General features: G+C 40.7%; 1 protein-coding gene across 1 annotated transcript in view; it reads left to right on the top strand.

The window, feature by feature from the left end:
• hspa4a (heat shock protein 4a) overlaps positions 1 to 12,948 on the top strand; it is a 19,562-nt gene extending 6,614 nt beyond the window's left edge. The window contains exons 8-19 of the mRNA XM_053331669.1: positions 923 to 999; positions 1,346 to 1,497; positions 1,838 to 1,944; positions 2,640 to 2,773; positions 3,272 to 3,453; positions 4,324 to 4,407; positions 9,204 to 9,356; positions 9,842 to 9,967; positions 10,156 to 10,263; positions 10,649 to 10,768; positions 10,875 to 11,036; positions 11,917 to 12,948. Of these exons, the coding sequence (XP_053187644.1) occupies positions 923 to 999; positions 1,346 to 1,497; positions 1,838 to 1,944; positions 2,640 to 2,773; positions 3,272 to 3,453; positions 4,324 to 4,407; positions 9,204 to 9,356; positions 9,842 to 9,967; positions 10,156 to 10,263; positions 10,649 to 10,768; positions 10,875 to 11,036; positions 11,917 to 12,117 (1,606 nt within the window). The 3' untranslated portion in view covers positions 12,118 to 12,948. The remainder of the gene's footprint in view (positions 1 to 922; positions 1,000 to 1,345; positions 1,498 to 1,837; positions 1,945 to 2,639; positions 2,774 to 3,271; positions 3,454 to 4,323; positions 4,408 to 9,203; positions 9,357 to 9,841; positions 9,968 to 10,155; positions 10,264 to 10,648; positions 10,769 to 10,874; positions 11,037 to 11,916) is intronic.

Here is a 12,948-nt window from a genome sequence, read left to right as displayed (position 1 = left end):
TAAACAAAACATAGCGCTAGCCTGGCTGTGTGGGAGTATATTAGCTAAAGCATACATTTAGACAATTTCAATATATTACTGTGTTCTTTATTTGTTATAATCTAAGCCTTAAACATTACTAAACATGGTTTGACAGTAGTGATGAATGGATTGCAGTTAGATCTGTGGGCACTGCGGTTAAATCACAGAGCAGTGTTGGGTTAAACAAGTGAACATAGGAGCTGCAGAGCTGTGGTGTGCTGCTGCTCCACAGCATTTTTCATTTTTCATCAGGCACAAATTATTACTGACTCACAAGTAAGACAAGTTACAACGGGGAACACTTAAAAATATACAGACACTAATAAGAGTTATGTCTACAATTATACAAGAGAGATTGTTGGAGATTGCTACTATCTTTCCAGACCACATGGATTATCAGGAGCAGGCAGCAGCATAGACCTCATAAATATGACCATGGAGATGTTTATACTTAATGAAAGCAGCATCTCTCATCTTTAAAGTAAATCGTTAAAGAATATTCACATACATCAACAGGCACATTTAGTGATTTTAGTAGCACCAGGCGAGCTCTCTCTTGTTTTACAAGGTAAAGAAACAACATTTAAATTTTGGAACAGTTTACATTCACATTGGGATAGTTGAAAATTGTGTTTTGGGACTGGTGGAAAAAAACTACCTGTCAGCTGTTTTTATTGATAATGTGGATCATTTACAGTCATTTTTTTCCTTTGAATTATGTTAAAAATGATAAAGAGCACTGCTGTAGTTGGGCGCAAATAATTATTCAAATTATTTTTGACGCACCCAGCATCCGTCAAACTGCCTCACACCCATAATGTCTCCGCACATGTGGCTTTTTCCTGACTGTGTATGTGTGACACAGTCTTTCTATTAATAATCAATGACCATGTGTCCCCAGAGGTCAGTTTGAGGAGATGTGTGCGGGGCTGCTGGCCAAAGTGGAGGGTCCCCTGCGCAGCGTCATGGAACAAGCTAGTGAGTACATGTGACTTTTATAGCAGCTGGACTATCCCCGTCAACACGTGTTCATACACACACACACACACACACACACACACACGCTAGGCTCAGTCACGGTGCTTTCCTGAAACAGCCCCTTCCCTCAGGACAGTAGCAGCTGACCTATTCCTGTATTCCTTTAATACTTCCTAACTATCTCTGCTTGCTCTTTTCCATTTAGTCATGTAGTCATATGTCAAAGAATTAACAAAAGATCGACAAATTGTTTTTGTTCAGAGGCTATTGCAAAGTGAATCTGTGACTCTGTCAAACTTAACAAGCCTGTTTTGTATCATCCTTGTCTCCTGCTTCCTGTGTCCAGAGATGAAAAAAGAAGATATCTATGCAGTGGAGATTGTCGGCGGAGCCTCCAGAATCCCCTCTGTCAAAGAGCGAATTGGCAAAGTTTTCGGCAAAGAGCTAAGCACCACTCTGAACGCAGATGAGGCTGTGGCCAGAGGCTGTGCTCTGCAGGTACAGCTCACCTGTCATGATCACAATACGTACCTGTCCTCACACTGACTCACACAGCAGTATCCCTCTCTGGCAGTGGAGATCAGAGAACATGACAAAGATGAAACGCATGTGATACATAATGTTTTAGTGACACTTATTTGTTGTTGAGGCAGTGTTTTAATTGTTGCTACATACATCAACAAATCAATTCCATTTTTAGCAACTAAACCAAGTCCTGTTTCCTTAGTGTCAAATACCCATGTAAAGTATGTTATATTGTGTATGTATGCATGCATGCAAGTATACATGTGTTATTTATTGGTAACTTGGTTTTGTATTTCTCTCCTCCTTTCCTCAGTGTGCTATCTTATCACCGGCATTCAAAGTCCGAGAGTTCTCCATCACAGATGTTGTTCCCTACTCCATCTCCCTAAAATGGAATTCTGCTGCAGAGGAAGGACAGAGGTACAGCTAGGACCTTTTAATGTTTAGATCCCAGAGAGAGAGAGAGAATAGATAGAATAGTTTTTGCACCACTCCTGTTAATTTGAACATTGGGCTTTAGAAGGTTCTGCAAAACCAGTATGCCGTCTATAGATACAGATATTGATGGACCTCCTCACGTTTAGAGCTTTATCTTCCAATCTGCATGGGGTTTGGACTTCTACTTAGCATGAGGTATTATAAAAGGCCATTATATAGTATTACAATGCCTTGATTGCAATTACCATACAAGTTTAATGTACTGTAGTTCTCATTGATTGATTGTCTTATAACCAAAACAACCCTCAATATTAAAATGACATGTTCAGTGTGTACCATGTAAACCTATTATCTTGTCTTTGCCTTTGACTATACAGCTCTGAAATATTATCAAAAATACTGTTTGAATTTATAAACTGTTGCGAAATAACAGTGTTGTGTTTGGCAAGCTGCAGTGTACAAACAGAAGGCTATATTCAGTCCTTTTTATTACCAGTTTCACTCTTAAAAAAGCTCTGGCATCATCTGCTGCAGGCTTTGCAGGACCTGTGAGCCAGCCCACCACACGCAGTGTACTAATTACAACTTCCTCATAAATATAAAGCCCTGATTTCAGCTGAAGAACTCTACCTCCTTGATGTCGGTCTGTTTGACTTTCTCCTGCTGTGTTTTTACAGTGATTGTGAGGTCTTTCCAAAGAACCATGCAGCTCCCTTCTCCAAAGTGTTGACCTTCTACCGGAAAGAGCCCTTCTCCCTTGAGGCCTACTACAACAACCCCAAGGAGCTGGCCTACCCCAGCGCCTCTATAGGTACTGCAAGTTTAAGTTATGTAATAGTGGACAATAAAATATGGAAATGTCTAATTTCTTTGTTTTGGTAAAAAAAAAAAAAACACAGCATAACTGAAATGGTTTTGAGAATGTTTTGTATTTATTAATTCAATCTGCAGTTCAAAGTCCAGAGTGTGCTAGTTAATGTTTAACTGTGCTCTCGCTCCATGTTAGATTTATTGTTTGGCTGTTAGAATGATGCCTACCGTTAAGTATGTATACAGTATTCAGCTTCTAGTCACAAGAGGTTTGATATTAAGCAGATGATTGCTAAAACATGCTAATTGTGACTACAAAATAATTTAGTCTTTTGGAAAATCAAAAACATAAAATGTATATTGTTCCTGTGAATTAGTGTGGCACTTGAATGTCTCTAGTATTTAAATATTTCATGTTTCATCCCTCCTCATTAATATACATATTAATATCATACATATTTTCACCCTCTAACCCTTTGTCCTTTCCTTCACCCGACAGGCCAGTTCGTGGTCCAGAATGTGGTTCCTCAAGCATCAGGGGAGAGCGCAAAGGTCAAGGTCAAAGTTCGGGTCAACGTTCACGGTGTGTTCAGTGTATCCAGCGCCTCACTAGTAGAGGTTGTGAAAACAGCTGAGGGAGAAGAGCCAATGGAGACAGACCAGGCAGGGAAGGAAGAGGAGGTGTGTACAGTGTGTATTATCACTGATTTAAGAGGCTCATGACGTACGTGTGTGTGTGTGTGTGTGTGTGTGTGTGTGTGTGTGTGTGTGTGTGTGTGTGTGTGTGTGTGTGTGTGTGTGTGTGTGTGTGTGTGTGTGTGTGTGTGTGTGTGTGTGTTAGAGAGAGAAAGAGACAAGGTCCTGGCTTGTTGTCAGCAGTTTGATTTGTGTTTCATCTCAGATACCACTTTCACACAGTGTGCTTGTCTGGACACACCTTAGCCTCTGTTAGTCAGACATGTCATCACTTTGGCATTTGGATGTCTTGCCTTAACAGGCTAATTGCAGCTTCAAGGGCTTGCATAAGTTGCCTCTTTATAAGACGTTTGGCATTTTATTTTGAGTAGTTAGTCACCATATGCACTGCACAGCCAAAGCATTTGTGTTCATTATGCTTTTTTCCCCAAAGATTGAATGTGACTGCGAAAGCAGCTGAGTATAAACATAGTCGACTCAAAAATGCCCGAGGTTGGGGAGGACACCTTTATGAACAAATGGAGAATTAATGATTTCAGACACCGTAACTCAGTAACAATAACAAATACTAACTATGAGATATTTAAAGAATATCACTGAGTTATAGAGGTATTAATTCAGTTGTTGTTTGCGTCAGTTGGTGTCATATCTTCAACAAGGCTCAAACAGAAATGGACAACCAAAACGATTTGCACAAACCTGTTGAATCCTGTGACAGCTTCTTAAAATTAGTGATTAATGCAATTACAAATTAGTGTTTGTTTCTGACTCCGAACCCAGGGTTTGGATATAAACCCTTATCTTAATATAATTTATGTGTATGTATCTATGTCCTTTGTTTTGTTGACGTGTCAGAACAAAATGCAGGTGGATCAGGAGGATCAGAAACACCAGGCCGGAGACAACGGAGACAAGAAATCAGAAGCTGAGGAGATGGAGGTAACCTTGTGCTGGGCAATAAGGCAGTAACTATAATGATCACCATATCATTTTTTCAATTATATAAAGTATGGAAGAGAATTTGCTTTCTCCAAGTGCTGGACAAGTTTCTGTCAACTCACCTCCAGTGCTAATAAATAACCACGACAAAGTAGAGGAGGGGATCTGCCTCCTTTCTTGCTTGTTGATGAATGCCGGGGTCTGCGTATGTGTCAGTGTGTTTGTCTGCCAGAAGGTCTCCCATAAACTGACTTTTAGCTAGTTTTAACTACTTTTAATAGACTTTTTAGATCTTGGTTGTTTTTAAGTAATATCTTTTAAACTGGAAAAATGGTTTTATTCATGGGATTTTAAGTTATCAGAGAAATGAGCCGAGCATATGCTCATGACTCCACTTACATCACCATCTGGCTGGAAAAGCTCTGTCTGTCTCAGTGAAAAGATCACTGAGTTGGATCAAAGAATTTCCACCACAAAAGAGGCTGGTAGGCACTTGGACACTGTCATCTTCAGCTGTGCACAAGCCACCACCACCAGTGCTGAAAAGCTGGCTGCCTCTGCTCCCTATCCTGCTGACGCTGCAGCAACAATGAACATGAACATTACTCCAAAGCTGTTCATATTATTGTTATTATTATTAGCCTAAGTGTGCCTGCATAATAGGCAGGCTATATTAATTTCTCAGACATTTGCTCTATTATTATTATTATTATTATTATTATTATCACCATCAATATCTACTCTATATATTGACATGAATTTTCTCCACTGGCTGGGAACCCGTACCCTTTTTGCCCTCCTATGATACAGCCCAAGTTTTGGTCTCTAGTCAGTTTCACCTCATGTCTGCTACACAATATGAATGAAGTTGCAGCTCTGTCTTCATAGCAACATGTTTCTGCTGGACTGGAGGTCTTGTACGAGCTGGACAAACCTTACTTCTCAGTTCACCAAGATCCCCAGCCTGGTCCCGATTGATCACCTACCTGTCTAGGAGCAGCTGATGTCCAGCAATGGAAAACTCAGCGTCAGGCTCCATCTCACCACTGCCATATCAGATAGGTTACCAGACCAGTAACCTGCACAGCTGCTACGCTCTCACAGCCTACATCAGCTGGTGGTGATTCCTCCATCAACACTCATTATTGGTGACTTGATTATCAGCAGAGTTCATACTCTTTTTCCAGGTGCTACAGTACGAGATATTGTTGATAAAGTCACAGACATAATAAATCCTACCCTGGGGTTGACAGGATTGTCATACATGTCAGCACATTCAAAAACACCTGTCTGTACTGTTAAAACAAGACTTGGCTAGTCTTTATAACACCCTCACACAGTCCCATAGTAGAGTTTTCATCTCTGGCAGCAGAATGGTGCATTTCTCATCTGCCTGGACACCAATCGTGTGAACGTTATTGACAATTTTCAGTGCAGATGGTCTCCATCTGAACAAAGCTAATGACTTCACTAAAAACAAATACTAGTTTAACAAAACTCTGATATTGTAGATGAAGTGTCAGTAACGTTTCATCCAAAGTGTCCATTAGGATACATCCAAAAATACGTAATATGTATACTGCATAATTAAATATACTGCTTCAACTTGAGTTTTGGCATAAGAAATTTAGATTTTATTTTTTATTTTTTAAAATTTGGTTTTGAGAAACAGAGGCAGTCAGAACTCTGCCTTTGAAGAGACAATAAAACAAAACCTTTTAACAAAAGGTTTTATCATAGTTCTATTGTGATAAATATTGATATGGAATGATATGGAAGTTGCTATACTGATATAATGATGACTTTCAGCCATATCGCCCAGCACCAAGGTACCGGGGCAAGAAAATCAACTCCAATCCTCCAATGTGGAACATTATGTTTCACACTGGAGGTCTGGCATTTGGTGAATGTTATTGTTTCACATTTTCACACTCACACACACACACACACACACACACTCACACACTCACACACACTCACATTACAGAAGACATTTACTGTATTTAAACATACTGTATGTTGATTTGAAACATCCTTTGGCTGACTGGTGTGGTTACTCATTCGCTTTTATTCAAAGACCATAATTCAGTGTGTTCAAGGGTAATTTGTAACAAAAAAACCTAACCAAACAAAAACATTGTAACTAATCATTTTCATGCATATACGCTGAATGACAAGTAAATTTAAAATCATGTGCTGTATATTGAAGAAGGGTACTAAAATGTTATTATAAAAAATCACCCAAAAGGAAACCAAAAAAACCCACACTTACCACATTTTAGTTTGGAGTTTCAATATGACTATAAAACAAAAATATACTTTACACACATTAATACAGATGTACAGAAATATTAATTCACACACAAATGTTCATTTTTATATGGACAATGACATTAAGTTCCAGGTAAAATCCTTTAAGAAAATGCTAGACTCAATTAGCTTAAAGAAAAATAAACACAAATACAACAATGTAGGATTAAAACAAGTGTAAGATTAGTAGTACAACTGCTCCCTTCTCTGTGCACATGGAGGAAAGTGGCATTTTGTGACCTGAGAGATCTTCTGGGTTTGTTGTTGAGAGTATGAGAAGCATGTCTGATAAGTGGTGTGGAGCCAGGCCCTTAATTGCTTTATATCCCAATAAGAGGGTCTTAAATTATATTCTGAATGTAAGCAAGTAGCCAACAGAGGTTTTCTGTTTTGTTTTATGAGAATTTGTGCAGTTCTGTTCTCAATATGTGAGTTGTTTTAATTGAAAGACCCATAAACAGGAAATTGCAGTAGTCCAGCCTGCAGAAGACAAAAATGCATTTGTTTTTTTCTGAGTCAGACTTTTAAAGAAAGATGTTATTTTGGAGATATTTACTAAGGTTTACTATGGTTACTAAGATAACCATCCATAATAACTCCTGGTCTGCTCTGTCCTATTTTTTATTTGTTCACTTTATGTTGTCAAGGCGTAGTTTGTGAGAATAACACAATTATTCCGATTGACTGAGATGTATCTTCAGATTCACCACTTAACTAAAGCACATGTTAAACATTTGTTATATCTCACACAGGCTTCGCCCTCTACTGGACTCTATGGGTACTATACTCCAGCGATCGCGTACGCGCGATGGCCCACTTAAATTTGCATGCTTATTTTCATGTCGAGGGGCGGTCCCCTGGACGACGAGTGGAGGCTGCAACCGGAAGTGGTGCGGCAGATCTGGTCACGATTTGGAAGGGCAACGGTAGACCTGTTTGCCAACAGGTCGAACACCCAGTGCCCTCTCTGATTCTCCCTTGGGGGTGGACGCGTTTGCACACGCACCATGGCCAAGAAGGCTGCTTTATGTCTTCCCCCCCACCTCCACCTCATCCCCCAGCTACTGGAGAGAGTGAGAGTGGCGCTGCCGACCCTGGGCCAGCCGCTTCAGGCCTGGCTCCTGAGAGGGACAGGCTGATGCGGGCTGGGCTGACTGCTCAGGTGCAAACCATTCAGGCGGCTAGGGCTGGATCCACCATTTCCTGTTACAGGCCAAAATGGTTAGGTTTCCAGCGGTGGTGCAAGGAGAGGGGAGTGGACCCACTGACATGTCCAGTGGGGGACACTCTTTTACTTTCTACAGCTTTTGGTTGATAGAGGGCTGTCTCACGCGACTATCAAAGTTTACGCTGCAGCCATCTCATCATGCCACGAAGGGTTGGGCGGAGGTCCAGTCTTCGCCCACCCTCTGGTGAGACGATTCCTGCAGGGGGTCAGAAGACAGCGGCCTGTGGCACGCACTTCTGTACCACAATGGGAATTGCCGTTGGTGCTCGAGGCCCTTACTAGGGACCCCTACGAGCCCTTAGAACACTCCTCCCTAAAGGCGTTGTCGTTCAAGACAGCATTGCTTCTTGCTCTGACGTCAGCCAAAAGAGTGAGTGAATTGTGCGCCTTGTCGGTCCACCCGAGTTGTTTATTCCTACGTGGGGACCGCATCGGTGCCATCCTTAAACCGACCCCTTCTTTTGTTCCCAAGAACATAAGAAGTTCATTTCGGTCAAGAACTATTCAACTGGAGGCTTTTCACCCTCCCCCTCATCGTGGTCTTCACCCTGCCTGTTCATAAGGTTCCATCTCTTGGACGTGTCAGGCTCCTTCTCCAGGTCTGTGCTCACCATAGGGTCACAGGACATGTGAGAAGAGGGATGTGTCAAGTGTTTTATACTCGGCCCCCACAGGGTGTCATGCACCGGCATTGGATCGCCCTCAACTAAGACGCGGGCATTGAGGTGCGGGGTTAGACCACAACCTCACCCAGTCTAGCCAGATGCTGCTAACTGGGAGGAGGTTGGATCCGTTATCACTCCGCATGGCGGCTTAGATCATGAAAGTGATGGCTGGGTCTGGTACTTAACCTTTAGCTGGCTTGGTCAGTGGGCGGAGCCTCTCCCACGGCAGGGAGTACATAAATCGGGCTTCGCCTACTGTACCCATAGAGTCCAGTAGAGGGCGAAGCCTGTGTGAGGTATAATGAAGGTTACGACATTGTAACCCTTGTTATATTAGCACTGGCAGAGCCCTCTACAAAGGGCCGGCTACGTACATGCATATTTCAGTGGGCCATCGTGTGTACGCGTTTGCTGGAGTATAGTACCCATAGAGTCCAGTAGAGGGCTCTGCCTGTGCTAATATAACTAGGGTTACAATATCGTAACCTTTGATATGGTTTGTCATAGTTGTAAGTTGTTTTGTCTTAATTGTCCCATATAAAGTAGCTGTATTTGCACAAACTAAACTAATGTCCGTTTCCTCTTTATTCCAGACAACGACAGAGGATGCTAAGCAGGAGAAGAAGAATGAACCGCCTCAGGCAAAGAAGCCCAAAGTGAAAACGAAGACAGTGGAGCTGCCCATAGAGAACAATTTGCACTGGCAGCTGTCCAGTGACGTACTAAATGTGTTTGTGGAGAATGAGGTAATGCTCTAAAAATCACCAGGAATGTCTAGCATGCACACACAGGCCATGTTCTGGTGAGGTTTAATAGTTTCTTTTGCTGTTTTTATTTCAAACGAAAAGCAATGACTTTTACTTTATTTTCTATGGTTGTAACAACATCTGATGACATAATAATGAAATAATGCTCTATGGTACAGTTATTTGGACAAAGATTAAGAGTGGTCCTAAAGTAAAGGCAAGATTATGTGATGATAATCACTGAGAAACAAGTCTAGTCTTGGACTAGAATGAACCGCTGTCCGAGAAATCAGACCAGTAACCACTTCACATCATTTTCATGAAGGTTTATTTCCCCTGATGAGGACTTTTTTCCTCATTGTCATTTTATTTAAGTGGGCTGTATTGTCCTTCTGAGCTTTCCTACTCATAATCCTCAAGCTTATGTTTAGATAGCCAAACATGGTTGGAACATTTCAACATGGTTTAAATTTTTCTTCTTTCAGGGGAAAATGGTCATGCAGGACAAGCTGGAGAAGGAGAGGAACGATGCAAAGAACTACGTAGAAGAGTATGTGTACGAGATGAGGGACAAACTGCACGGCTCCCTGGAGAAGTTTGTGAATGAAGCTGTGAGTATAGATGTATAGTCTTCACAACTTACCACATGTTAACAGACACTCATCTTCTCAGTAGAAATAATATTTTACTTAAAACCATAACTATACATACTGCATATGTTCCATGCTTTGTACTGTTGATGTTTCCTCTAAATATGTATTACGAATTGTGGACTTAATCTTAATTTTCATATATGTAGGATCGTGACACGTTATCATTAAAACTGGAAGACACAGAGAACTGGCTGTATGAAGATGGAGAGGACCAACAGAAACAAGTTTACATCGACAAACTAGCTGAACTGAAGGTAACTATTCATGCAGATTGGACACTTGTTATTAAGGGAAACCGATATTCTCAAACAAAAGGGAACTATATATATTTTAAGAAGACTTGACACAGTTTTCTTTACAGTCTACAGTCAGCAGCATAAAATGTCTAAAAGTGTTGTACTTGTCATTCATATTTGTAAGGGCTTTAAAAATGCTGCTGAAGATGACTGGTGTGCAGTATCTTTTAGTTTTATCTGCTGTATTCTGTGTTAGTACTCAAAGAAAGATTGTATTTATTCAATATTTTTAAAAAAAGAAAAGAAAATAACATTATCCTCCTAAATTGGTTGAGTCTTGTGCCTTCAATTTTTTGTCTTGCTGGATCACTTACTGACTAAGTCTCATGTTGTTCCTTTACAGAAACTTGGTCAGCCGATTCTCGAGAGATTCATGGAAGCTGAGGAGAGGCCAAGAGCATTTGAGGAGCTTGGCCGACAAATCCAGATGTACATGAAGATCATTGAAGCTTATAAAGCAAAGGTACAGTTAGCAAGTTAGAGGAAATAATGGAGCAGCAGTCTTCATAGGCACAGGGACGCTAAGAGCATTGCTTTAAATAAATAAATGTTTTCACTTCTCCTGACAGGACGAGCAGTACGATCACCTTGATGAGCTGGAGGTGACTCGGGTGGACAAACAGGTGAACGAGGCCATGGTCTGGCTGAACACTAAGATGAACCAGCAGAACAATCAGGACCTCACTGTGGAGCCAGTGGTTAAAGTTACAGAGATCCAGGCTAAGACTAAGGTACAGGGGGTGCATTCAAGACACACACACACAACCTTTAAGGTCCTGGAGGATTTGTAGTTTGGGTTCAGTTGGCATTTTCTTTTTTTTTCTGTCAAAACACGTCGCATCTTGTTGTAGTTAACAAATAATGAACACCAAAACCACTCCTTTGCAGAGATTAGTCTGGATTCTTGTAGGATAATGGCTGACAGTGAACTTGAAGAAGGAGTGGAGTAATGATGAGAAGCACCTACCTCCTGTTCAGGAATAAAATAATTACAACATTGTTAGGACATAAACATGCAATTTGTGAGCATTCTAGTTTGTGTACGACAATGAATCTTTTGAATCTGTTCTACAAAGCAGCACAAAAAACCGAAACCACACAGCTAAGCATACAAAAACTGCAATTTCCACAAAAAAACAATATCTTAATGGTGTATTCAGTGTTTAAGCCAATGAACTGTTTTATTCTCTCCAAACTAACCAAATTTTGCTGTAAGCTGTAACACTCTTGTGGATTGTTTCTGTTTTTGTTCACCTCAGCTTCTGACTTTACGCACAACTCGCAGACTCTGTTTCAGTTTTGGTTATTTTCCTCCAGTTTCTCGTTTTTGAGGCACATCTATAAATCCCAGGGATACAGGGGTGCAGATTTTCTGAAGTTGAAACATTTTCAATCAATTCATGCTGTCCTGGGTGAATTTGTGTTCACTACTCATGTCTTTCCATTGACCTATATACTGTCACATAGCCTCCTAAAATTTGCTTAGCATTCTGTCTGAACACACAGTAAGGCCTCTTACAATTAAAATCTCTTAAACAATGATAAGGGGACCAAAGGACCATCACAAAACATGATCTTCCTCTAACCAGTGTTGTCTTTTTTCCTGTTCAGGAGCTTTATTCAGCTTGCAACTCCGTGGTGTCCAAACCTAAGCCCAAGGTAGAGCCTCCCAAGGAGGAGAAGACTGAGAACGGTCCAGTCAATGGACAGGAGGGAACAGAGAACAAGCCATCTAACCCAGACAAAACCACATCTGCAGGCACGGAAAAGGAAACAGCGGAGAACAAGCTCCCTGAAATGGACATTGACTAACTGTTGCAGCGGCCACTCCCCGAGTTTCACCTCTGCTTGTCACGCTACTCGCCCCCCCCAATTCTGTCATTCTTCTGAGATTGTTATTGACCATACAGTAGCATCTGTCTTGAACACACAGACAGCAGCATCCTTAATCGATACTATTACGTACAGCAATCAGCCTTCAGCGGCATGTAATTTCTCATTTTCTTTGATGAATACAAAGATATTGCATAATAATATTGAATGGACTACTTTATGACATAAGTCGTGAGCGTGGGATGGAACCTGCTTTCTTCATGTTGCTTTGATGACCATTATGTCAAAGATTGTTTTTATTCAGCATCTTCTGAGCATATTTAAGACGAGAATGTATGTCAGATTTGAATACTTGTAAACAAAGGGGTCGAGCAGAAGAAAACTAGTAATTCACATGGGAGTGATGAAAATGTAAAATATTGCAGTATGTCTGGATAAAGTATAGATGCAGTACATGTACAAGCAAACATGAATTGTTCCAAGTTGTACATGACACATTTTTTTCTTTTTTTTTCAATACAATAATTTTAACTGCTGGATAATGATATATTTGGTTTAAAAGGAAAGAAGGTGTTTTTGTTGAGTTTACATGTACTGTATGTTGAAACTAGATACTACAAGTTACTGTCATGCAGTATTTTCATCGTTTGGCTTTTCTCATTCAAAAGCAATGGTCCGTTGGTTGTTCTCTGGTAGCCTTGTATTGTTTCTTTTCTACTTAACAGTGAATGCTGGTCAAATGAATCACCTTCTTGGGTGCTGCTATTGTTGCCAGGTCACCAAAAAAAAGCAAAAATAAATCTTGACAAA

Source organism: Scomber japonicus, chromosome 13 (assembly GCF_027409825.1).
Source record: "Scomber japonicus isolate fScoJap1 chromosome 13, fScoJap1.pri, whole genome shotgun sequence".
In the NCBI taxonomy this organism is placed as follows: domain Eukaryota; kingdom Metazoa; phylum Chordata; class Actinopteri; order Scombriformes; family Scombridae; genus Scomber; species Scomber japonicus.
The sequence above is the reverse complement of the archived record's forward strand: the minus strand, read 5'-3'. Positions and strand labels throughout refer to the sequence as shown.